The 27,539-nt window shown below is 47.8% G+C and overlaps 1 protein-coding gene across 1 annotated transcript in view; it reads left to right on the plus strand.

The window, feature by feature from the left end:
• cplane1 (ciliogenesis and planar polarity effector 1) overlaps positions 1 to 27,539 on the plus strand; it is a 270,576-nt gene that overhangs the window by 165,060 nt on the left and 77,977 nt on the right. The window contains exons 37-41 of the mRNA XM_080183273.1: positions 2,614 to 2,674; positions 3,506 to 3,532; positions 13,981 to 14,136; positions 15,255 to 15,332; positions 19,092 to 19,222. Coding sequence (XP_080039399.1) covers positions 2,614 to 2,674; positions 3,506 to 3,532; positions 13,981 to 14,136; positions 15,255 to 15,332; positions 19,092 to 19,222 — 453 coding nt within the window. The remainder of the gene's footprint in view (positions 1 to 2,613; positions 2,675 to 3,505; positions 3,533 to 13,980; positions 14,137 to 15,254; positions 15,333 to 19,091; positions 19,223 to 27,539) is intronic.

Raw genomic sequence — 27,539 nt, forward strand, 5'->3', positions numbered from 1 at the left:
ATTTTGTAGTCCTCTATCAGGTCTCCCCTCAGCCTCTGTCTTTCCAGTGAAAACAGTCCTAGTTTATTCAACTTCTCCTCAAAGTCAACACCCTCAAGACCAGGCAACATCCTGGTGAACCTTCTTTGCACTCTCTCCAAAACATCCACATCCTTCTGGTAGTGTGGTGACCAGAACTGCACGCAATACTCCAAATGCAGTCTAACCAAGGTTTTATATAGCTGCAACATGATTTCCCAACTCTTGTACTCAGTGCCCCAGCTGATGAAGGTGAGCATACCATCTGCCTTTAGAATCACCTTGGCCACCTGTGTTGCCATTTTTAGGGAACTGTGGACCTGCACGCCCCGATCCCTCTGTATGTTAATGTTCCTAAGGGTTCTGCTATTTATCATATAACTCACATCTAAATTCAATCCTCCAAAATGCATCACCTCACATTTGTCCGGTTTAAGCTCCACCTGCCATTTCTGTGCCCAGTCTCCAATCTATCGATATCCTGTTGGATCCTCTGACAACCCCCGGCACCATCAGCAACTGCACCAATCTTTGTGTCATCCACAAACTTACAAATCAGACCACCCACATTTTCCTCTAGATTGTTTATATTTCCTATAAACAACAGCGGTCCCAGCACTGATCCCTGTGGAACATCACTAGCTACAGATCTCTATTCTGAAAAACACCCTTCCACCGCTGCCCTCTATCTTCTACAACCAAGCCAATTCTGTATCCATCTAACCAGCCCACCCCAATCCCATGTAATTCTAGTTTTTGTACCAGTCTGCCACATGGGAGTTTGTCAAACACCTTACTAAAGTCCATATAAACCACATCCACAGCCCTTCCCTCATCAATTATCTTTGTTACCTCTTCAAAAAACTCAATCAAGTTAATGAGATATGACCTTCTCCGTACAAAACCATGCTGCCTGTTACTAACTAGTCCATTTTCCTCCAAATGTGCATCTATCCTGTCCCTCAGTATCTTCCCCAAAGGTTTTCCCACCACTGATGTCAGGCTCACCAACCTTTAATTTCCAGGGTTATCCCTGTTTCTTTTCTTAAACAAGGGAACAACATTGGCTATTCTCCATCCTCTGGAACCTCAGCTGTGATCAGAGAGGATGTGAAGGTATCTGTTAAGGCTCCAGCTATTTCTCCCCTCTGCTTCCTGCAGAAACCTGGGCTCAATCCCATCTGGCCCTGGGGATTTATCTACCTTAACGGGGCCTCATGGGTGGTGGGGCTAGATGGGGATGGAGCCAGATCCGGGGAGGAGATTGGAGGGTGGGTGGGGGGTGGAATCTATGCGTTGGGGCTGGGTGTAGATGGGGACAGAGCCAGACCCGGGTGGGTGGGGGTGGCTGATGTGGGATCGAGGCCGGTCACTGGGAAATTGGCACATGCCGAGTGGCCCCCTGAGCACGCTGCTGCTGGCCTCTCCAACAGGATTCTGCTCTGCCGTCCCCCCTGCGCACCCACCCCCCCCTCCACTTTCCCCCTCCACCTTCCCCCTTCACTGGCATGAACCACCTGATGGCCATTGTGGGGGGCGAGGTGGAGGGAGCATTGCACAGAGTGCTGTAAATTATCAGTTCACTCAAAAAAACAGACACCTCCGTCTATTCACCCTTTAGGTACTTTGAATTATTATGTAAAATTGTGGCCCAGATATCTCCCAAAAGGGGTGGATTTGGAATGTGTGCTGTAACTGAGAGCAGCTCTGTGTGATGGTCTCCCACTGACTTGGTGATTTGGCATTGTGGAAGGGTGGGAGTATATCACAGCCAGGGTGACCAGTTTCTGATATTAGCCACACACTGACCACATTGAAAGAATGACCGTTTGGCCAGAGCCCTTTCACCAGCTGCAGGAAGCGTCCCTCAGTCCTGCCCTCCTGACAATTCTGTGACAACACTGTAGCTTTTAACTAAAGGAATGGGGACAGCTTTGCTGTCAGCAGTGGGTTAGTGATGATAGAGACCCAGAGGCAGCTTTCCTTTTAAATTCCCTCTTGGGTCCTGGTCTTCATTGGCAAGATCAGCATTTATTGTGCAACCGTAATTTGAATCAGAGAATTGTTACATCACAGTCTGTATGAACCCTGCAAAGGAGCAGCTTAACAACTCCCTTCCTGTTGAGAGGGTGGCGGTGAGCTGCCTTCTGGAATCACTGCAGTCCATGGGGTGTAGGTACACCCACTATGCTGTTAGAGAGGGAGTTGCAGGATTTCGACCCAACAACAGTGAAGGAATGGCGATATATTTCCAAGTCAGGGTGGTGAGTGACTGGAGGGGAACTTCTGGATCAGGTGTTCCCAGGTACTTGCTGCTCTTCTGGATGGTAATGATGACAGGTTTGGAAGGAGAGTAAATCTGAACGTGTGTGAGAGGCAGCAGCATCACAGCTACCTCCCAGAGCTCCCAACAACATAGTTAGCACTCTGTTAGTGATAGACAGGGTGGAAGCAAAGGCTGCTGGACGGATTTCAGTGATGTGGGCAATAATATCGGAGGGGATGGGGTTCAAGGACCTGGGGAGGTGGGCTGGGAGATCGGGGGAAATGGTGCCTTTCTGGTCAGGTCAAGGTGCCTAACATTGTGTTTCATAGCAGGAGCCTGCGGATGTTCCAGAGGTGGCCAATACTTCAGATAATTTTGCCCCTCCACTGGGTGAGTATTAGGAACCTGCTCCTCAGAGCTTGGTGTGACTTTGTTACTGTGTGAATTCTGGAGATTATTGAACAAACTGCCACTTTGCTGCCCTCAATCTGACAGCCATGACCAGAACCTTCCTGCCCTCTTACCCCCTCTCCTCTCCTCTCTGCTCCATCACCACCCTTCCTTCTTCTCACACTATCCCCACCCTATCCCAATCTCCCCTTCTGTTCCCCATCCTCCCCTCTTGCTCCTCTCTGGCCTCATTCTTTCCAGCCTGTTCTGTTATAATGTCTCTTCCTTCCCATTCTTGCATCCTCCCTGACCCCCTCCCCAGGGCTCCCTGTGGCCTCTCCATCCCCCAGCTGCCGTTACCCCCTCCCTGTCATTACCCCCTCCCCACCATTATCCCCTCTTGTTATATTCCTTGACCCTCTCTGCCACGCCTTTATATGTTCCTGAAGATGTGACTAATAGACTCATAGAGTCATAGAGGTTTACAGCATGGAAACAGGCCCTTCAGCCCAACTTGTCCATGCTGCTCTTATTTTTAAAACCCCTAAGCTAATCCCAATTGCCCGCATTTGGCCCATATCCCTCTATACACATCTCACCCATGTAAGCGTCTAAATGCTTCTTAAAGGACAACATGTACCCGCCTCTACTATTACCTCTGGCAGCTTGTTCCAGACACTCACCACACTCTGTGTGGAAAAAATCCCCCTCTGGACTCTTTTGTATCTCTCCCCTCTCACCTTAAACCAATGCCCTCTAGTTTTAGACTCCCCTACCTTTGGGAAAAGATATTGACTATCTAGCTGATCTGTGCCCCTCATTATTTTATAGACCTCTATAAGATCAGCAGAGAGTCAGGTAAGAAATTACCTGTTTAAAACCTGTTTAAATAAGTTTAAAGCATTTTCGCGGGCTTTTTAGTGTGTGGTAAGAATTTACCTTGTAGAACTGTTTAAATTATTTGAAAGCATTTTCGCGGGCTTTTTGTATTTACCGCTTTAAGAATTCAAAGGGAGTGGATAGCAGGGATGTGTGGGTAAGCAGGCTTTTAAACAGCGCCAGGTTTAAAAGGAGGCCTGGTGTAGACAGCGGGCAGCGTCGGAGCGGGCAGCGGAGTGAGAGGGAAGCAGAGTGAGCTATTAGGGCTTCGGAACAAAGGGCTCTGGAGAAAAGGGCCTGGTAAGTTTGTGTTGAAATTGTTCAATATTACTACAGGGAATAATGGAGGGGCATGTGATGTGCTGTTTCTGTATGATGTGGGAGCTGGTGGACCCCAGGGTCCTTCCCAGTGACCATGTCTGCAGTAAGTGCTGGTTGCTGGAGGAGCTCCAGCTCAAGGTGGATGAGCTGGCCTCTGAGCTACAGACACTGAGGCTCATCAGGGGGAGGGAGGGTGCCATTGATAATGGGGTGCAAGAGACATCCACCCCCCCTAGACTGGCTAACTCTAAGGGTCAGGAACAGGAGGGGGCTGCTGAGAGGAAGGAGGGTGGGGACCGGAGGAAGGAAGGTGGGGACCGGAGGAAGGAGGGTGGGGACCGGAGGAAGGAGGGTGGGGACCAAATGCCTCAGCCTCTCAATCTGCATAACAGATTTCAGGTTCTTGCTTCCAGTCTGGACGAGAATGAGGGCGGTGAGGTTGGTGAGCAAACTGCACACGGTACAGTGATGCAGCAGGACATAGGCAAAGAGAAGGGGAAAAGGAACATGGTAGTAATTGGGGATAGTGTGGTTAAGGGTATTGACACTGTCCTTTGTCACAATGACAAAGTGCACAGAAGGGTGTGTTGTCTGTCTGGTGCTCAGGTCCAGGATATCGCATCTGGGCTGCAGAGGAACCTGGAGTGGGAGGGTGAGAATCCGGTCGTTGTAGTACATGTGGGTGCCAACGACGTAGGCAAAATGCGAACTGAGGATCTGGGGAGGGAGTATGAAAAGCTGGGAATGGAATTAAAAAGTAGAACCGACAAGGTGGTTATCTCCGGACTACTGCCTGAACCGAGTGCAGACGGGCGTAGGGTTGATAGGATTAAGGAAGTGAATGGGTGGCTCAGGGATTGGTGTGGGAGGAATGGGTTTGAATTTATGGGCATTGGCACCAGTATTGGGGTAGGTGGGACCTGTTCAGGTGGGATGGGGTTGGTCTGAACCATGCTGGGACCAGAGTCCTGGCGAATCGTGTAAATAGGACTGTAGATAGGGCTTTAAACTAATTGGGGGTGGGGGGGTGCGCGAGGGTAGGTGACATTACGGGGTCTATAGTAAAGGAAAGGGTACAGGTAAGGGAAGAGGCCAAGGATGTCCCAATAATAAAAGGAGTAGGGGGCGTGAGTATGGTTGGTGGCGTTCTGGCAAATAGGGTCCAGGTGAAGGCTGGGATGAAGGCACTTTATCTGAATGCACGAAGCATTCGGAATAAAGTGGATGAGCTGGTGGCACAGATCAGCACAAATGGATATGATCTGGTGGCCATTACAGAGACGTGGCTGCAAGGTGACAGGGACTGGGAGCTGAATGTCCAGGGGTATCAAGTGTTTAGGAAGGATAGGCAGGGGGAAAAAGAGGGGGGCGTAGCTCTGCTGATTAAGGATAGCATCAGGGTGGTAGTAAGGGATGATATAGGAACCAAAGAGCAGAAAGTGGAATCGTTGTGGGTGGAGATTAGGAACAGCAAAGGGAGGAAGACGCTGGTGGGTGTGGTCTATAGGCCCCCGAATAATGATCTGGAGGTGGGGCGGGCTGTTAACGTGCAAATAAATGCAGCGTGCAGGAGTGGAATGGCGATAATTATGGGGGATTTCAATCTACATATTGATTGGTCGACCCATGTTGGACGCGGTGGGCTCGAGGAGGAGTTCTTGGAATGCTGCCGGGATAGTTTCCTCGAACAGTGTGTGTTGGAGCCGACGAGGGAGCGAGCTATCTTGGATCTGGTGTTATGTAATGAGGCAGGTAGAATTAGGGACCTTGTGGTGAAGGATCCTCTTGGGAAGAGTGATCATTCTATGGTGGAGTTTCTGATGCAGATGGAGGAGGAGAAAGTGGGTTCCCGGACACGCGTCCTTTGTTTGAACAGAGGGGAGTACGGTAGGATGAGAGAGGAATTGGCGAATGTGGACTGGGGGAGCGCGTTGGAAGGTAGGTCTGCTGAGGAACAGTGGAGGATCTTTAAGGAGATCTTTCTTGGTGCTCAGCAGAAATTTATTCCGATGGTTAAAAAGGATCGTAGGAGGAGAGGTAATCAGCTGTGGATAACGAAGGAGGTGAAGGAAAGTGTTAAATTAAAAGCGGATGCGTTTAGAGTAGCTAAGAGTAGTGGTGAGAAGAGGATTGGGAGAGGTTTAAATATCAACAAAGATTGACAAAGAAGTTGATAAAGAAGGGTAGGAGAAACTATGAAGCTGGGCTAGCGCTTAATATAAAAAAGGATAGCAAGAGTTTTTATAAATATATAAAAAGGAAGAGGCTGGCTAAGGTGAACGTTGGACCCTTAGAGGATGAGAGGAGGGACTTAGTGGTAGGGGGTGGGGAAATGGTTGAGGCCTTGAATAACTTTTTTGTTTCATAGAACATAGAACATAGAACATTACAGCGCAGAACAGGCCCTTCGGCCCACGATGTTGCGCCGACCAGTTTAAAAAAAAATGACCCTCTAACCTAAACCAATCCCTTTTCATCCGTAAACCTATCCACGGATCTCTTAAACGCCCCCAAACTAGGCGCATTTACAACTGCAGCAGGCAGGGCATTCCAATCCCTCACCACCCTCTGGGTAAAGAACCTACCCCTGACATCCGTCCTATAACTACCTCCCCTTAATTTAAAGCCATGCCCCCTCGTGCTAGCTTTCTCCATCTGAGGAAAAAGGCTATCACTGTCCACCCTATCTAAACCTCTAATCATCTTATATGTTTCAATAAGATCCCCTCTTAGCCGCCTTCTTTCTAGCGAAAACAACCCCAAATCCCTCATAGGACCTCCCCTCCATACCAGGCAACATCCTGGTAAACCTCCTCTGCACCCTCTCCAAAGCCTCCACATCCTTCCTGTAATGTGGGGACCAGAACTGCACACAATACTCCAAGTGCGGACGCACCAGAGTTGTGTACAGTTGCAACATGACGCTGCGACTCCTAAATTCAGTCCCCCTACCAATAAACGCCAAGACACCGTATGCCTTCTTAACAACCCTATCTACTTGATTCCCAACTTTCAGGGATCTATGTACACATACACCTAGATCCCTCTGCTCATCCACACTATTCAGAGTCCTCCCGTTAGCCCTATACTCGACACATCTGTTATTCCTACCAAAGTGAATTACCTCACACTTCTCCGCATTAAACTCCATCCGCCACCTCTCGGCCCAGCTCTGCAACCTGTCTAAGTCTCCCTGCAAACTATGACACCCTTCCTCACAATCTACCACACCTCCAACTTTGGTGTCATCAGCAAATTTACTAATCCACCCAACTATACCCTCATCCAGATCATTAATAAAAATTACAAACAGCAGTGGCCCCAAAACAGATCCCTGAGGCACACCACTCGTAACCGAACTCCATGACGAATATTTACCATCAACCACCACCCTCTGTCTCCTATCTGCTAGGCAATTCCTGATCCAATTTCCTAGATTACCCTCAATCCCATACATCTGCATTTTGTGCAGAAGCCTACCATGGTGAACCTTATCAAACGCCTTACTAAAATCCATATACACCACGTCAACTGCCTTACCCCCATCCACCTCTTTGGTCACCTTCTCAAAAAACTCAATAAGGTTAGTAAGGCACGACCTACCCGCTACAAAACCATGCTGACTATCTCCAATCAATTCATTACTCTCCAAATAACTATAATTCCTATCCCTAATAATTTTTTCTAAAACCTTGCCCACAACAGAAGTAAGACTCACCGGTCTATAATTCCCGGGGAAGTCTCTGTTCCCCTTCTTAAACAATGGGACAACATTCGCTATCCTCCAATCTTCCGGCACTATACCTGAGACCAACGACGACCTGAAGATCAGTGCCAGAGGCTCTGCAATCACCTCTCTTGCCTCCCAGAGAATCCTAGAGTAAATCCCGTCCGGACCAGGGGACTTATCTATTTTCAAACCCTCAAGAATATCCAGCACATCCCCCTTATCAACTGCAATACTATCTAGTTTACACCCCTGCAACCCAGTGTTCTCCTCAGCTACATTCATGTCCCCCTGCGTGAACACCGAAGACAAATATTGATTCAATGCCTCTCCAATCTCTTCTGGTTCCACACACAACTTCCCTCTACTGTCTGTAACTGGCCCTAATCTTGCCCTAACCAACCTTCTGTTCTTAACATACCTGTAAAACGCCTTAGGATTCTCCTTAATCCTATCAGCCAAAGTCTTCTCATGTCCTCTTTTAGCCCTTCTTAACTCACTCTTCAACTCCCTCCTAGCCAATCTAAAGCTTTCTAGTGCACTACCTGAGCCCTCAAGTCTCATCCGAACATAAGCCTCCTTTTTCTTTTTAACCAACGAATCAACTTTTTTAGTGCACCACGGTTCCCTAGCTCGACCAATTCCTCCTTGCCTGACAGGGACATACATATCAAGGACTCGCAGTAGCTGCTCCTTGAAAAAACTCCACATTTCGGACGTTCCGAGACCCTGTAGTCTCCTAGTCCAACCTATGCTTCCTAATTCTCTCCTAATAGCCTCATAATGACCCTTCCCCCAGCTAAAACTACTGGCCCGAGGTTCATGCCTATCCCTTTCTATCACTAAGGTGAACGTAACCGAATTGTGGTCACTATCACCAAAATGCTCACCAACTTGCAAGTCCAGCACCTGGTCTGGCTCATTTCCCAGCACCAAATCCAATATAGCCTCGCCTCTAGTTGGCCTATCAACATACTGAGTCAAAAAACCTTCCTGCACGCTTTGTACAAAAACTGACCCCTCTAATGAGCTAGAGCTATAGCAATTCCAATCAATATTAGTAAAGTTAAAGTCTCCCATAACAATTACCCTATTACTTTCACTCCTAACCAGGATCGTCTCCGCAATCCTTTCCTCAACCTCTCTAGAACTTTTAGGAGGTCTATAAATGACTCCCAACAGGGTGACCTCCCCTCTCCTATTTCTAATCTCCGCCCATACTACCTCAACAGACAAGTCCTCATCAAACTTCCTCTCTGACACCGTGATACAATCCTTGACCAATAATGCTACCCCACCCCCCCTTCTACCTCCTTCTCTACTCCTGCTGAAGCATTTGAACCCCGGAACCTGCAACAACCATTCCTGACCCTGCTCTATCCAAGTCTCTGAAATGGCCACAACATCAAAGTCCCAGGTACTGATCCATGCTGCAAGTTCATCCACTTTATTGTGAATACTCCTCGCATTAAAGTGTACACATTTCAAACCCTGCTCCGCCCCACCCCCACTATGCCGTGCAATGCAGTCCCCATCTATGCCCCCCTCACTTTCACCCCCGCTACTCAGGATCCCACCCCCCTCTGAATTAGTTTAAACCCCCCTGCATAGCCTTTGCAAATTTTCCCCCCAAGATATTGGTTCCCCTCTGATTCAGGTGTAGACCATCACTCCTGTAGAGGTCCCACCTTCCCCAGAATGAGCCCCAATTGCTCAAGAACCTGAACCCCTCCCTCCTGCACCATCCCCTCAGCCACGAGTTCAAACTTTCCCTCTCTCTGTTCCGCTCTAAACTATCCTGTGGCACAGGCAAGAGTCCCGAGATAACCACCCTGTCCGACTTGGCCTTAAGTTTCCACCCCAACTCCATAAATTTCTGCTTAATATCCCCTTCCCTTAACCTCCCTATGTCATGCGTCCCCACATGAACTATAACTTGGGGTTGATCTCCCTCTCCCCTAAGAGTCCTGAATACCCTCTCCGATACATCCCGGACCCCAGCCCCTGGGAGGCAACACACCAGCCCTGAGTCCCTACCATTACTTCCGACTCTCCTATCCGTCCCCTTAACTGTGGAGTCCCCAATCACCAGGCCCAATCTTTTACATCCCCTAACCACCTGAGCTTTCACACTAGGCTCACCTCCAGAGACCTGCTCCCTTTGGCTATCTCCAGTTGATTCCTCCTCAACTGTAGCCTCCAGGACAGAAAACCTATTTTGGAGGGGAACAGCCCCAGGGGATTGTCCCCCCAATTGCCTCTTTCCCCTCTTCCTGGCAGTGACCCAAGACTCATTTCTAGGAGTGACTATCTCCTTATAACTCCTATCGATTTCCACCTCCGCCTCCCGAATTATGCGGAGCTCCTCTAATTCCACCTCCAGCTCCTTTACACGTTCCACCAGAAGCTGCAATCTAACACACTTCCTACAAGTAAAATCACCTGAAACACTACTAGAGTCCCTCACCACATACATCCCACAGGAGATGCAGCTTACTGCCTGAACTGCCATCCCTGAAACAATTACCAGCAGAAAAATAAAAATATATAAAAAAAAACTTCCCCAACACTTATAATTAGGTTAGAGGAGGTGGGAGGGTGGGATTCTCTACCAGTGTAGAGGATCGGGTATCCTCTCTGCGCTAATTTATAGGGCCAGGGACCCGAGAAAAAAATAACTACAACTACCGGTAAGCGTCCTAGTGACGACTTCCGACTTCTAACTAATTTAAAAAAAAACGGCCGATACTCGCGACTTTAAACTAGAAATAAAAAGTTAAAAAATATAAACAGAAAATGTACCTTTCTTGCGGCCTCCTCACACGCCCAAAAATCGCTGCCTCTTGATGCTGCTGTTTCTGTCTTCACGGAGGAGGATGTGAATAATTTGCCGGGTGTTAGCGATGGAAAGATGGTAGGAGTGGAGGGCCTGAATGACATTATTGTGACTAGAGAGGCGGTGCTCGACAGACTGGAGGGACTGATTGTGGACAAGTCCCCAGGACCGGATGGAATGCATCCAAGGGTTCTGAAAGAAATGGCGGAGGTGATAGTGGGTGCCTTGGTGATTATTTTCCAAACGCCGCTGGATTCCGGGGAAGTGCCGGAAGATTGGAAAACGGCTAATGTTACGCCGTTGTTTAAGAAGGGTGGCAGGCAAAAGGCAGGGAATTATAGGCCGGTTAGTTTAACGTCTGTTGTAGGAAAAATGTTAGAATCCGTGATCAAGGAGAAAATAGCGAGGCATCTTGAGGAGAATTGTTTGGTAGAGCAGACGCAGCACGGTTTCGTTAAGGGGAAGTCATGTCTGACGAATTTATTGGAGTTCTATGAGGATGTGTCTAGGGCGGTGGATAGAGGAGAGCCGGTGGATGTGGTCTTTCTTGATTTTCAGAAGGCGTTTGACAAGGTGCCTCACAAGAGGTTATTACAGAAGGTCAGGGGGCATGGAGTTGGGGGTAAGGTGTTAGCGTGGATAGAGGATTGGCTGTCAGATAGGAGACAGAGAGTGGGTGTCAATGGGCGCTATTCGGATTGGCGGTTGGTGACTAGTGGAGTGCCCCAGGGGTCGGTGCTGGGGCCTCAGCTATTTACCATTTATATAGATGATCAGGAGGAGGGAACCGAGTGTATGGTAGAACATAGAACATAGAACACTACAGCACAAACAGGCCCTTCGGCCCATGAGTTGCGCCGATCACATCAACACCTACCAATCCATAGACCTATCTATAACCCCCAATCCCACTAAATCCCATATACTCATCCAGAAGTCTTTTAAAAGACCCCAGCGAGTTCGCCTCCACCACCACTGACGGCAGCCGATTCCATTCACTCACCACCCTCTGAGTGAAAAACTTACCCCTAACATCACTTCTGTACTTGCCTCCCCGCACCTTAAATCTGTGTCCTCTCGTAGCGACCATTTCAACCTGGGGAAATAGCCTCTGAGAATCCACCCTATCTATTCCTCTCAACATTTTATAAACCTCTATCAGGTCGCCTCTCAACCTTCGTCTCTCCAGGGAGAAGAGACCTAGGTCCCTCAACCTAACTTCATAAGGCATGCCTCCCAATCCAGGCAACATCCTTGTAAATCTCCTCTGTACCCTTTCAATAGCTTCCACATCCTTCCTGTAGTGAGGCGACCAGAACTGCGCACAGTACTCCAAGTGGGGCCTGACAAGGGTCTTATAAAGTTGCAGCATTACCTCCCGATTCCTAAACTCAATCCCTCGATTAATGAAGGCCAGTACACCATACGCCTTCTTGACCACATCCTCCACCTGCGAGGCCGATTTAAGAGTCCTGTGGACCCGGACCCCAAGATCCTTCTGTTCTTCAACACTACCAAGACTCCTGCCCTTGATAGTGTACTCGTTCATCCCGTTGGTTCTGCCAAAATGGACGACTACACATTTATCCGCGTTGAAGTCCATCTGCCACTTCTCCGCCCAGTCTTGCATCCTATCTATGTCCTGCTGCAACTTCTGACATCCTTCCAGACCATCCACAACACCACCGACCTTCGTGTCATCAGCGAACTTACTTACCCATCCCTCCACTTCCTCATCCAGGTCATCTTTGAAAATGACAAACAGCAAGGGTCCTAGAACAGATCCCTGGGGCACTCCACTGGTGACCGACCTCCATGCAGAAAAAGCCCCATCCACAACCACTCTCTGCCTTCTGCAGGCAAGCCAGTTCTGGATCCACAAGGCCAAAGGCCCTTGGATCCCATGCCCTCTCACCTTCTCAAGAAGTCTTGCATGGGGGACCTTATCAAACGCCTTGCTGAAGTCCATGTATGGTGTCGAAATTTGCTGATGACACCAAGATTGGTGGAACGGCAAATTGTGTGGAGGGTGTGGAAAGTCTGCAGAAGGATCTAGATAGGCTGGGCAAATGGGCCAGGAACTGGCAAATGGAATTTAATGTTGGCAAATGTGAGGTAGTCCACTTTGGTAGGAATAATGGCAGGAAGGACTATTACTTACATGGCGAAAAACTGCAGCATGCGACGGTGCAGAGGGACCTCGGGGTCCTTGTGCATGAGTCGCAAAAACCCAGCTTGCAGGTGCAGCAGGTGGTCAGGAAGGCGAATGGGATGCTGGCCTTCATAGCGAGGGGGATTGAATATAAAAGTAGGGAGGTCTTGCTGCAACTGTATAGGGCACTGGTGAGGCAGCAGCTGGAGTACTGTGTGCAGTTTTGGTCACCGCACATACGCAAGGATATTTTGGCCTTGGAGGGAGTGCAGAGGAGGTTTACTAGGCTGATACCGGAGTTGAGGGGGTTGAACTATGAGGAGAGGCTGAATAAACTAGGCTTGTACTTGTTAGAGTTTAGAAGAATGAGGGGAGATCTCATTGAGACATATAAGATGTTGAATGGGGTGGATAGGATAGAGGTGGAGAGGCTCTTCCCGCTCAGAAAGGACAGTAGGACTAGAGGGCACAGCCTCAAGATAAAGGGGGCGGTTTAGAACGGAGTTGAGGAGGAACTTCTCCACTCAAAGGGTGGTGAATCTCTGGAATTCTCTGCCTGTTGAAGTGGTGGAGGCTGCCTCACTCAATATTTTTAAGACGTGGGTTGATGGGTTTTTGATAGACAAGGGGATTAAGGGTTATGGGGAGAGGGCAGGAATGTGGAACTGAGACACGACAGATCAGCCATGATCTTATTGAATGGCGGGGCAGGCTCAAGGGGCTAGATGGCCTACTCCTGCTCCTATTTCTTATGTTCTTCTGTTCACCCCTCAGTCTCCTACACTCCAGAGAGAAAAGTCCCAGTCTATCCAGCCTCTCCTTAAAACTCAAGCCATCAAGTCCCGGTAGCACCCTCGTAAATCTTTTCTGCACTCTTTCTAGTTTAATAATATCCTTTCTATAATAGGGTGACCAGAACTGTACACAGTATTCCAAGTGTGGCCTTACCAATGTCTTGTACAACTTCAACAAGACGTCCCAACTCCTGTATTCAATGTTCTGACCAATGAAACCAAGCATGCTGAATGCCTTCTTCACCACTCTGTCCACCTGTGACTCCACTTTCAAGGAGCTATGAACCTGTACCCCGAGATCTCTTTGTTCTGTAACTCGCCCCAGTGCCCTACCATTAACTGAGTAAGTCCTGCCCTGGTTCAATCTACCAAAAATGCATCAGCTTACATTTATCTAAAATAAAGTCCATCTGCCATTCGTCAGCCCACTGGCCCAATTGATCAAGATCCTGTTGCAATTGGAGATAACTTTCTTCACTGTCCACTATGCCACCAATCTTGGTGTCATCTGCAAACTTACTAACCATGCCTCCTATATTTTCATCCAAATCATTAATATAAATGATAAATAACAGTGATGTTCTGAATTCTCTGCAGCTCCGTGTGATTCCTGGCTGCAAGGCCAAACTGGCCCAGTTGCAACATCTGCGGAGTTACATTGTTTTGCCTCGACCAGGAAGAATGCTGAGGAAAGGAAGGATGTCGGCACCAATACTGAACAACTTCCTGAGCCGCTGTGCGACCCAGCCTCAGGTAAGGCACCAACTCTCTCTGCTCCTGAATTCCAACCCTGCAGGGCCATTGGGCCCTTGCTGAGCTCCACCCAACCCCCAAACTGTGAATCTCGGCAGTGGGTGCCAGTTAGCTATTCCACAGCCTGATGAGATATACTTCCAGCTTCCAGGAGCAGTTTCCCCAGCTAACTTTCTCTCAATCCCAAGGAACTGTTCCTTCACTGCTGGCCTGCTGTACCCGGGAACGTGGGACTAGGCTGTGAGCTGGTGCTTGGCCCAGGTTCAGCATTGGTCCCGTATTAATCAGAAAATAAACACCATTGCCCATCCACCAGGGTCATTGTACAGGTGTAGGTAGCAGCTGGTAAAGGGTCCACACTGGGAAACGTTGCAGCTGTATGACTGGTGATTCCAGCTGGTTTGAATGAGGGCTGGAAATTATAAAGGACACGGCTGAATACAGAGAGCCATCGTTCTGCCTGCAGGGAGTCCAGACTGAGAGAGACGCAGGATTAAACACACGCCACAAACACGCGCTACATGCACACGGCTGCTGCCTTAGGGCTAGGGTTAGAGTCAGTGCCGTTTTGTGCTTTCCCACATTACGAGCTCTCTCACTTTACTGCTCTTTCTCTGACTGGCTCCTGATGTTTTTACTCGCGATGTTTGAATATTCTGTGTTTCTCCCTCTCTCCTTCCCTTCCTCTGTCCCTCTCTCCTTCCTCTGTCCCTCTCTCCTTCCTCTGTCCCTCTCTCCTTCCTCTGTCCCTCTCTCCTTCCCTTCCTCTGTCCCTCTCTCCTTCCTCTGTCCCTCTCTCCTTCCCTTCCTCTGTCCCTCTCTCCTTCCCTTCCTCTGTCCCTCTCTCCTTCCTCTGTCCCTCTCTCCTTCCTCTGTCCCTCTCTCCTTCCCTTCCTCTGTCCCTCTCTCCTTCCCTTCCTCTGTCCCTCTCTCCTTCCCTTCCTCTGTCCCTCTCTCCTTCCCTTCCTCTGTCCCTCTCTCCTTCCTCTGTCCCTCTCTCCTTCCCTTCCTCTGTCCCTCTCTCCTTCCTCTGTGCCTCTCTCCTTCCTCTGTCCCTCTCTCACCCATTTTTGGTGCTGGGTGTTTTACTCACTGCTGTACTTTTTGATTTTCTGAAGCTACTCAATCTGACAGAGACGCTGGAATCCTCACCCTGTCTGAGATCGAGAATCATCACCCAGTCGCAGCTGCTGCAGGTTTGATCTTTCACCTTTTGCTTTCTGTCATCCTGTGGTTCAGTAGGTGAGTGAAGTTTTATACAGACTGTTTACCTCAACATGTGGAAACCATGTTCCAGGACATGTACAAGCAAGCAGATATCTCTGGATCCCCAGCTCACTTATATTGCCACTTTTGACTAAGGACAGCCTCTCTCTACTGGGATAGGAGACAGCTAAAGTCACAAACCTTCAGAAAGGCACAAAGAAGCACTTTTGATGGGCTGAATGGCCTTAATCTGTGCTTTAATAACTCTATAACTATCATTAATTTAATTATTCATTTGTGAATGGAAGCAACAGCACATTGTTAACTTTAGTCAGAGTCCAGTGACACTCTGCTTTTGACATTTCCAGTCTGTATCTGTTAGTTCTACCCTTGTATTCTGGAAAGGGGAATGTGCGTGTGTGTGTGTCTGTGCCCACTCCACTGGCTGGCACGGTGGTTAGCACCGCTGCCTCACAGTGCCAGGGACCCGGGTCAATTCCCAGCTAGGGTCACTGTCTGTGTGGAATTTACACATTCTCCTCGTATCTGTGTGGGTTTCCTCTCACAGTCTGAAAGATGTGCTGGTTAGGTGCACTGGCCGTGCTAAATTCTCCCTCAATGTACCCGAACAGGTGCCAGAGTGTGCCAACTGGGGGATTTTCACAGTAACTTCACTGCAGTGTTAATGTAAGCCTACTTGTGACAATAATAAATAAACTTCAGAAAAATCTCCTTCATACTCTTTCTTCTCTCTTTCTCCACACCTACGTCTCCCTCTGATTTTATGCCTCCTGCTCTTTCCTTCCTCCTTCTCTGCTCTATGTAGCTCTGTCTAGCTTTCTAACTCATTGTTCAGTCTCTCCTGTTTCTTTGAATAATGTAAAGGATGAATAATTCACAGCCTAGCTATTTGATAGCAGATTCACAGGTGAGAGTTACACCTGTTGTATTTGATATATTGTGTGAGTTTTGAATGGGGAGCCTTGCTGGGGAAGGTCTGTGTTAGACTTCAGTCTGACGCCTGCTGCCTCTGCTCGCTGTCTCTCCATTATGTTTGCAGTTTCTGTGCCAGGAACAGCTTGTGCCCAGCTAATATCTGAGAGATGTTGCTCTGTGACAGTGGGTAAGTGATCTCCAGCAGCATGTCTCAGTTACCCAACTCCACTCGTGCGGGGTGGGGGAGGGGGGCACAGCGGGTGGATGTGGGTTGGGCAGTTCCTCTTTTTCAACATTCCTCTCCATTCATCTCTGAAAAGCTATTAAAGACAGGCGCTGGTGGAAATAGGAACAACCCACTCACAGAATCTCCTTTGTTTTAAATTCACTCATGGGATGTTTGCTTTGCTGGATCGGGCCATTTATTTACTGCCCATCCCTAATTACCCTTGAGGAGATGGCAGTGTGCTGCCCTCTTGTAACTACACAGATCATGCTGAGAATTTGATGCACTGAGTGACTTGCTCAATCATTTCACAGGGCATTTAACAGTCAACCACATTGTTATGGCTCTGGAGTCAAATGGAGATTGGACCAGGTTAGGACAGCAGACTTCCTTCTTGAGTTCCTTCACAGCGGCACGGTGACACAGTGGTTAGCACTGCTACCTCTCAGTGCAAGGGACCCCCATTGATTCCCGGCTTGGGTCACTGTTTGTGTGGAGTTTGCGCATTGTCCCCGTGTCTGCATGGGTTTTCTCCGGGTGCTCCAGTTTCCTCCCACGTACCAAAGACGTGCAGGTTAGGTAGATTGGCCATCTTAAATGAGGATAGGGTGAGGGATTGGTGCTAGGCTCTTTCAGAGGGTAGGTGTGGTCTTGATGGGCCGAATGGCCTACTCCTGGTCTCCAGACCATTAGCCTAGGTTTCTAGATTACCAATCTAGTAAAATACCACCACACCACCAGCTTCTGTGCTGGTCTGAGACTGGCAGAGTCTCCTGTCCTGGGCTTATTCAAGACCAGGAGAGTTACCTGTCTGAGTCACATTGAGACCACTTCTTGTCCCAGATCAGGGGAGTCTCCTGTCCAGGCCGGTAGAACCCCCTGGACTGCTCTGCGACCAGGAGAGCTGCCTGTTCTGTTCTGAGACTGGTGGGATGTTCCATCTGAGGCTAGCCTGAGAGAGAGGAGCAACTGCTGCCCTGGGTCAGTCTGAGGGCAGTCAGATCGGAGCGGGCCTGAGAGAGAGGAATTGCTGCCCTGGGTCAGTCTGAGGGCAGTCAGATCGGAGCGGGCCTGAGAGAGAGGAATTGCTGCCCTGGGTCAGTCTGAGGGCAGTCAGATCGGAGCGGGCCTGAGAGAGAGGAATTGCTGCCCTGGGTCAGTCTGAGGGCAGTCAGATCAGGGTGGCCTGTGGACAGGACACTGAGACAACAGATATTATTTAAATACAGGGTTCTTTCCAAACTCACAGGAAGCTCTGGCTGGGCCATCACCGCTCCTTTTGCGATCTTGCTTGTTCAGGTTCACTTCTGCAGTCAGTGACAGCACAGCAGAAAGTAGCTTGGGATCTCTTGCTGGTGTGAAAGGTGCTATATGAATGCAGTTTCTTATTACTGAGATTCTAATCAGCTCCTGCTAACTCCCTGCCTTGGACTGGAGTAGGAGGAGCACATTGATATCAGAGTTCATATAAGCCCTAGAGATAGCTCTGTGGAATCATTTAATGAGAGAAGTGAGTTAGAAGAGGCTACAGGTGGAGCTTGTCTAACACTGGCCCATTACTGGTTGGATTTTCTTTTCATCCTTCATTCAATATACCAGACCATAGATCAGTGAGGTTTACAGCATGGAAACAGGCCCTTCATCCAACTCCTCCTCACCGCCCTTTCTTTCTTAAAACCCCTACGCTAATCCCAATTGCCCGCATTTGGCCCATATCCCTCCATAACCATCATATCTATGTAACTATCTAACTGCTTTTTAAAAGATAAAATTGTACCCGCCTCTACTCCTACTCTGGCAGACACTCACCACCCTCTGTGTGAAAAGATTTCCTCTCTGGACACTTTTGTATCTCTCCCCTCTCACCTTAAACCTGTGCCCTCTAGTTCTAGACTCCCCTACCTTTGGGAAAAGATATTGACTATCTAGCTGATCTGTGTCCCTCATTATTTTATAGACTTCTGTAAGATCACCCCTCAGCCTCCTACGCTCCAGAGAAAAAAGTCCCAGTCTATCCAGCCTCTCCTTATAACTCGATCCATCAAGTCCCATTAGCATCCTAGTCAATCTTTTCTGCACTCTTTCTAGTTTAATAATGTCCTTTCTATAATAGGGTGACCAGAATTGTACACAGTATTCCAAGTGTGGCCTTACCAATGTCTTGTACAACTTCAACAAGACGTCCCAACTCCTGTATTCAATGTTCTGACCGATGAAACCAAGCATGCCGAATGCCTTTGTACTAAGTACCCTTGTGAAGGTGGTGGTGAGCTGCCTCCTTGAACCCATGCAGTCCCTGAGGTGTAGGTATACCCACAGTGCTGTTAGGGAGGGAATTCCAGGATTTTGACCCAGCGACATTGGAGGAACGGTGATATATTTTTGAATCCGTGTGGTGAGCGACTTCGAGGGGAGTCTCCAGGTGGGGGTGTTCCCAGGTGTCTGCTGCTCTTGTCTTTCTAGATGGTGTTGGTAGCTGGAAGGTGCTACCTAAGGAACCTTGGTAAATTCCTGCAGTACGTCTTGTAGATGGTACACACAGAGTGCACTCTATTAATTCAATGCTTGATCATTTGCTTGTTTACAGTACAAACCATGCCAGTGAATAGCCTTCAGGTTCAGGTTGTACCTCCAGATGTGTTCATGAACCTTCGGTTCCCAGGTGAAGAGTGTCAGAAGCCCTTCCTCACACCAGCTGACAATGCAACACTTGACCAGGTAAGTGGAAGGTGAACTTTAAGCTTCAATTAATGCTGAGTTTCAGCACAATATTCAGACATGAATAGAGGAACTGTGCCATCAGCAGTTGTCCCTGTTTGAAGTTCAAACAAAGAACAGTACAGCACAGGAAACAGGCCCTTCGGCCCTCCAAGCCTGCGCCGCTCATTGGTCCAACTAGACCATCCGTTTGTATCCCTCCATTCCCAGTCTGTTCATGTGACGATCCAGATAAGTCTTAAGCAATCCCAGCGTGTCCGCCTCCACCACCCTGCTTGGCAGTGCATTCCAGGCCCCCACCACCCTCTGTGTAAAATACTTCCCTCTGATATCTGAGTTATACCTCGCCCCCCCCCCCCCCCCCCACCTTGAACCTGTGACCCCTCGTGTTCGTCACCTCTGACCTGGGAAAAAGCTTCCCACTGTTCACCCTATCTGTACCCCTCATAATTTTATTCACCTCTATTAGGTCTCCCCTCATTCTCCGTCTCTCCAGGGAGAACAACCCCAGTTTACCCAATCTCTCCTCATAGCTAAGACCCTCCATACCTGGCAACATCCTGGTAAATCTTCTCTGCACTCTCTCCAAAGCCTCCACATCCTTCTGGTGGTGTGGTGACCAGAACTGGACGCAGTACTGAGTATCACACAGCCTACAGTGACACATGGATAAATTGTTAAAGAGGATCATTTGTGGCTCATGATATCTGCAATGTCGAATAGACCATAAGGGGCAGGAGCAGAAATAGGCCATTTAGCCCATCGAGCTATTCAATGAGAATAAATTCAGTATATTGGAATAAGTGAGGAATCAGGGTTCATCCTGTCCTGTGTACTCTGGACTTTACAGCCTCTATTCAAGTTCAAACTCTTCAAAATGTAAAGCGTTACATTAAAATTTCAAGTCACTGCTCATCCTAGGCTTGTGTGTAAAAGAGGTAACGATGTTAATCTGCAATTGCTGTTACTCTTGTTATGACCAGTCCCCATGTTCCCCAAATTTGTTAACCTGGGCGAGATCCCTCAATTTATTACTGTCCGGTTCGGATTCTCAGGGGAGAAGGGATGAACTGGCTCCCTTTCTTTATTCAACCCTCGCTGCTGCTCGCAACAAGATTAATCTTAAAAGGATCCCTCCCCTTCACAGATAAGAACATAAGAACTAGGTGCAGGATTAGGCCATCTGGTCCCTCGAGCCTCCTCCGCCATTCAATAAGATCATGGCTGATCTTTTCATGGACTCAGCTCCACTTACCCGCCCACTCACCATAACCCTTAATTCCTTTACTGTTCAAAAATGTATCTATCCTTGCCTTAAAAACATTCAGTGAGGGAGCCTCAACTGCTTCACTGGGCAGGGAATTCCACAGATTCACAACCCTTTGTGTGAAGAAGTTCCTCCTCAACTCAGTCCTAAATCTGCTTCCCCTTATTTTGAGGCTATTCCCCCTAGTTCTAGTTTCACCCACCAGTGGAAACAACTTCCTGCTTCTATCTTATCTATTCCCTTCATAATCTTATATGTTTCTATAAGATCTCCCCTCATTCTTCTGAATTCCAATGAGTATAGCCCCAGTCTACTCAGTCTCTCCTCATAAGCCAACCCTCTCAACTCCGGAATCAACCTAGTGAATCTCCTCTGCACCCCCTCCAGTGCCAGTATATCCTTTCTCAAGTAAGGAGACCAAAACTGTACACAGTACTCCAGGTGTGGCCTCACCAGCACCTTATACAGCCGCAACATAACCTCACTGTTTTTAAACTCCATCCCTCTGGCAATGAAGGATAAAATTCCATTTCCTTCTTAATTACCTGTTGTACCTGCAAACCAACTCCTTGAGATTCCTGCACAAGGACACCCAGATCCCTCTGCACAGCCGCATGCTGCAATATTTTACCATTTAAATAATAGTCCATTTTGCTGTTATTCCAACCAAAATGGATGGCCTCACATTTATTAACATTGTACTCCATCTGCCAGACCCTCACCCTAGGGAGTACTTTTATCAGTACCAATATTTGTATTTTAAAAAGAGTGGTTAATGTTTATTCATTAGTCACAAGTAAGGCTTACATTAACATTGCAATGAAGTTACTGTGAAGAAGAATCAATTAAGCAGGATTTCTCAAGTTGAAAATAGAGTGAGTTTATTAATTACTAAAGACCAGAAAGCAATAAAACATCTGTATACCTATTTATACAGAGTAGATATGAGAATTGAGTCCAAAGTAAGGAAATAATAAAGTACAGGAAACGCTCCTTAGCTGATGAGTGGATGACCGAGCGCTGTGATTCGAGAATCCAATCACCCTGACCTCAGCAGGTGACCATCCAATTTCCAGTGTTCTGCAGTTTTGGGGAGAAATTTCCCGTTTCCATTTCAGCTATGGTCTTTGCGGACTTACTTCCACATTCAGAGGGAGGCACAGAGCTGGGGTATTACTGCTGGCATTTTCTTCAGTGTCACGCACATTCCGACATCCTAGCCCTGGTTCACACGTGCTCGCGCACACGCTTTTCAGCTGCTTCTATCCCAGTCTTTGAGTGCAATTGTCTCAGAAATTGGCAATATTGGACCTCAGGCACGGAAAGCTGTGTTTAGCTAACCGACCGCAATAGCGACATTTTCCTCTGTACAGTACAGCACCTAGTGGGTTCCACTCCATATCCCTAGGAGGAAGCCTCTGATCTGTCCGCCCCGCCATCACCTCAATGTTTTAATGATCTGTCTGCTATATTGGAAGGTGGCCCCTGCACTCTGCTGGCACACTCAAGAGTTTGCTGGGAAGCCATGACTGCCAGATCCAGGAAACACCCAGCAACCAAATTGACTGGTGGCTCTCTGGAGTGCCAGCTGGAGGCCCACCATAATGTATTATACCCGCGCTCTGGGTGAAAACCTGCAACTCTCCAATCCAGCGTGGGAGCCAATGGCTGGTCAGTGCCAGTGTCCTGCAGAAGAGGGCAGCCATCCAGTACAGCAATCGGATGAATGAGCTCACAGAACCATCACACATCCACATCGTTACCTGGATTATCTGTTGTGGATCATCTCCTCACTTCCCTACTCTCACTCACCATCTCCATATGCCAGGCATCCTTATCATTTGCCCCGACACGTATCCTGCTTACACTCTCTCCATCTGCCTTCATGCAAGAAAAGATAGCGCTCAGCAAGAGGGCGCAATGCCAGTTGGATCAAGGGTTGACGGAGCTGGACGTCCTGTCAGACTTTGAGGAGAGAGTCATTCCACTGCTGGGGAGGATGTGGACTGTCCCTGTGCTGATGGTGAGTTGGAGCAACTCAACCAAATGAGGATCCAGCCCTGCAGCATCTGTTAGAGCACCATGATGCTGGATCTGTTAGAGTACTGCCGATGCTGGAATCGGAATCAAAAACAGAATATCCCAACAGGTCTGACAGCATCTGTGGAGAGAGAATAGAGCCAGTGTTTTGGGTCTGGGTGACCCTTCATCAGAGCTCCATGCTGTGAGGGATATATCTCCTGTTTGTCAGGCCCCTGCCGTGCACTCACGACCTCCTTTCTTTCGCACACAGCCAGGGATCCTGGATTCCAGCCCTGACAGCATGAACCCAGTAACAGAAGACCCATCACAGAGAACATAGGAATTAGGAGCAGAAGTAGACAAATTCAGCTATAATCATGGCTGATCCCTCCTTGGTCTCAACTCCACTTCCACACCTGTCCTGATATCCCTCCTTTCATTAGAAATATATCCATCTCCCTCCTGAAACCATTCAATGATTCAGACTCCACCGCGCTATGGGGCAGCGAGTTCCACAAATTCACCCACCCTCTGTGAGAAATAATTCCTCCTCATCTCAGTTTTAAATCTACCGCCACTCAACCTATCCCTGTAGCCTCTTGTTTGAGATTGCCGCATAAGAGGAAACATTTGGTCTACATTTACTTTATCAATCCCTTTTAAAATTTTATATCCCTCAATCAGATCCCTGTTCATCCTTCTATACTCCAGCAATTACCAGCCCAAACAGTTTAATCTCTCTAAGGATCGACAAGGTCACCTATGTGTGGATCCACAAGAGATGAACATAAGAACATAAGAAATAGGAGCAGGAGTAGGCCATCTAGCCCCTCGAGCCTGCCCCGCCATTCAATAAGATCATGGCTGATCTGTCGTGTCTCAGTTCCACACTCCCACCCTCTCCCCATAACCCTTAATCCTCTTGCCTATCAAAGACCTATCAACCCGCATCTTAAAAATATTGAGCGAGGCAGCCTCCACTTCAACGGGCAGAGAATTCCAGAGATTCACCACCCTTTGAGTGAAGAAGTTCCTCCTCAACTCCGTTCTAAACCGCCCTCCCTTTATCTTGAGGCTGTGCCCTCTAGTCCTACTGTCCTTTCTGAGTGGGAAGAGCCTCTCCACCTCTATCCTATCCATCCCATTCAACATCTTATGTGTCTCAATGAGATCTCCCCTCATTCTTCTAAACTCTAACAAGTACAAGCCTAGTTTATTCAGCCTCTCCTCATAGTTCAACCCCCTCAACTCCGGAATCAGCCTAGTAAACCTCCTCTGCACTCCCTCCAAGGCCAAAATATCCTTGCGTAAGTGCGGCGACCAAAACTGCACACAGTACTCCAGATGGGTGAGATCCTAAATGAATATTTCTCAAAAGTATTTACTGTTGAGAAAAGCATGGATATTAGGGAACTTGGAGAAATAAATAGTGATGTCTTGAGGAGTGTACATATTATAGAGAAGGAGGTGCTGGAAGTATTAAATCGCATCAAGGTAGATAAATCCCTGGAACCTGATGAAATGTATCCCAGGACATTGTGGGAGGGTAGGGAGGAAATTGGGGTCCTCTAGCTGAGATATTTGAATCATCAGTAGTCACGGGTGAGGTGCCTGAAGAGTGGAGAGTGGTAAATGTTGTGCCTTTGTTTAAAAAGGGCTGCAGGGAAAAGCCTGGGAACTACAGGCCAGTGAGCCTCACATCTGTGGTGGGTAAATTGTTGGAAGGTATTTTGAGAGACAGGATTTACAGGCATTTAGAGATACAAGGACTGATTTGGGACAGTCAGCATGACTTTGAGAGTGGAAAATCATGTCTCACAAATTTGATTGAGTCTTTTGAAGGGGTAACCAAGAAGGTAGATGAGGGCAGTGCAGTTGATGTTGTCTACATGGACTTTAGCAAGGCCTTTGACAAGGTATCGCATGGTAGGTTGTTGCATAAATTTAAATCTCCCAGGATCCAGGGTGAGGTATCTAAATGGATACAAAATTGGCTTCTTGACAGAAGCCAGAGGGTGGTTGTTTTTCAAACTGGAGGCCTGTGACCAGCAGTGTGCCTCAGGGATCAGTGCTGGGTCCACTGTTATTTGTCATTTATATTAATGATTTGGATGAGAATATAGGAGGCATGGTTAGTAAGTTTGCAGATGATATCAAGATTGGTGGCATAGTGGACAGTGAAGAAAGTTATCTCCAATTGCAACGGGATCTTGATCAATTGGGCCAGTGGGCTGACGAATGGCAAGGGCAGGACTTACTCAGTTAATGGTTGGGCGTTGGGGAGAGTTACAGAACAAAGAGATTTAGGGGTACATGTTCATAGCTCCTTGAAAGTGGAGTCACAGGTGGACAGAGTGGTGAAGAAGGCATTCGGCATGCTTGGTTTCATCGGTCAGAACATTGAATATAGGAGTTGGAATGTCTTGAAGTTGTACAAGACATTGGTAAGGCCACACTTGGAATACTGTGTACAGTTCTGGTCACCCTATTATAGAAAGGATATTATTAAACTAGAAAGAGTGCAGAAAAGATTTACTAGGATGCTACTGGGACTTGATGGATTGAGTTATAAGGAGAGGCTGGATAGACTGGGACTTTTTTCTCTGGAGCGTAGGAGGCTGAGGGGTGATCTTATAGAGGTCTACAAAATAATGAGGGGGACAGATCAGCTAGATAGTCAATATCTTTTCCCAAAGGTAGGGGAGTCTAAAACTAGAGGGCACAGGTTTAAGGTGAGAGGGGAGAGGTACAAAAGTGTCCAGAGGGGCACTTTTTTTACGCAGACGGTGGTGATTGTCTGGAACAAGCTGCCAGAGGTCGTAGAAGAGGCGGGTACAATTTTGTCTTTTAAAAAGCATTTAGTTACATTTGTAAGATGGTTATGGAGGGATATGGGCCAAATGCGGGCAATTGGGATTAGTTTAGGAGTGTTAAAGAAAAGGCGGCATGGAGAAGTTGGGCTGAAGGGCCTGTTTCCATTCTGTAAACCTGTATACCTCTCCTCATACGTCAACCCTTTCATCTCCAGAATCAATCTAGTGAACCTCCTCTGAACTGCCTCCAGTGCCTCAGATAGGGAGACCAAAACTGGATACAATACTCCAGCTGTGGTCTCGTCAACACCCTATACAATTGCGACACTTCTCTATTTAATATTCCAGTCCCTTTGCAATAAATGCCAACATTCCATTTGCCTTTTTTATTATGTGCTGCACCCACATACCAACTTTCTGCGATTCATGAACACAGACACCAAGATCCCTCTGCCCGGACGCATTTTGAATCTGCTTTCTATTTAGGTAATAACTTGCCTTTCTATTCTTTTCAGCCAAAATAGACAACCTCACACTTATCCACATTAAACTCCAACTGCCAAATTTGGAATTCTCCTAGCCTATGTCTATATGTCTGTAAAATCTTCATATCCTCTTCACTGACTGCTTTCCCACCTATTTTAGTTACATCTGCAAATTTTGCTATGTTACACTCTGTCTCTGCTTCCAGATCATTTATGTAGATTACAAACAGTTGTGGTCTGAGGACTGACCCCTGCAACACCCCACTGGTTACATTTTGCCAGCGAGACGAGGACCTATTTATCCTGACCCTCTGCTTTCTATCAGTCAGCCAATCCTCAATCCAACTGAGTATTCTAGCCCCAGTCCCCTGCGACCTCACCTTCTGAATCAGTCTTTTATGCGGCTCCTTATCAAATACCTTCTGGAAGTCCAGATATACCACATCTACAGGTTCTCCACTATTTATCTTGCTCACTATTCACAGTGCTCACCCACACCCCCCCACAAGCGCAGACACATATCTCGGTGGGACCTCATCCGAGAGCAGCCTTGTGGTCACAAACTGGTGAGTACACCTCACTGTCTGACCCACAGCACGCAGAGGCCTGGACAAAGGACAGAGAAAATTATAGCACAGGGACAGGCCCTTTGGCCCTCCAAGCCTGCACTGACCATGCTATTCGACATAACTAAAACCCCCTCCCCTTTCAGGGACCATATCCCTTTATTCCCGTCCTATTCATGTATTTGTCAAGACACCCCTTAAGAGTCACTACCGTATCCACTTCCACTACCTCCCCCGGCAATGATTTCAGGCACCCACCACCCTCTGTGTAAAAAATCTGCCTTTTAAACCTTGTCCCTCACACCTTAAACCTGTGCCCCTAGTAACTGACTCTTCCACCCTGGGAAAAAGCTTCTGACTATCCACTCTGTCCATGCCTCTCATAATCTTATAGACTTCTATCAGGTCTCCCCTCAACCTCCGTCACTCCAGTGAGAACAAACCAAGTTTCTCCAACCTCTCCTCATAGCTAATGCCCTCCATACCAGGCAACATCCCAGGATTGCTGGAGGCCAGGAATGTGTTGAGTCAGGAGTCAAATACAAGCCTCTGGACTTGGTCCTGCTAAGTGCCAAAGACAAGGCCGGGGAAATCAGGAAGGATGTCAGCTATACTGCTCAGAGTGCAAGGCCCCAAGGAGGACACTGTCTGCCTCTGCTCTGAGGTAATTGTGCCAAGAAGCCAAAGCACCAAAATCAACACTGGCATGATCAGTGACTAGTGGTGTGCCTCAGGGATCAGTGTTGGGACCACAATTGTTTACGATTTACATCGATGGTTTGGAGTTGGGGACCAAGTGTAGTGTGTCAAAATTCACAGATGACACTAAGATGGGAGGCAGAGCAAAGTGTGCAGAGGATACTGAAAGTCTGTAAAGGGATATAGATAGTCTAAATGAGTGGGCGAGGGTCTGGCAGATGGAGTACAATGTTGGTAAATGTGGGTCATCCATTTTGGTCGGAATAACAGCAAAATGGACTATTATTTAAATGGTAAAAAATTGCAGCATGCTGCTGTGCAGAGGGATCTGGGTGTCCTTGTGCAGGAATCTCAAGGAGTTGGTTTGCAGGTACAGCAGGTAATTAAGAAGGTAAATGGAATTTTGTCCTTCATTGCCAGAGGGATGGAGTTTAAAAACAGCGAGGTTATGTTACAGCTGTATAA

This window comes from Carcharhinus amblyrhynchos, unplaced genomic scaffold, assembly GCF_965287045.1.
Source record: "Carcharhinus amblyrhynchos unplaced genomic scaffold, sCarAmb.v2.hapA chromosome_205, whole genome shotgun sequence".
NCBI classification, from domain to species: domain Eukaryota; kingdom Metazoa; phylum Chordata; class Chondrichthyes; order Carcharhiniformes; family Carcharhinidae; genus Carcharhinus; species Carcharhinus amblyrhynchos.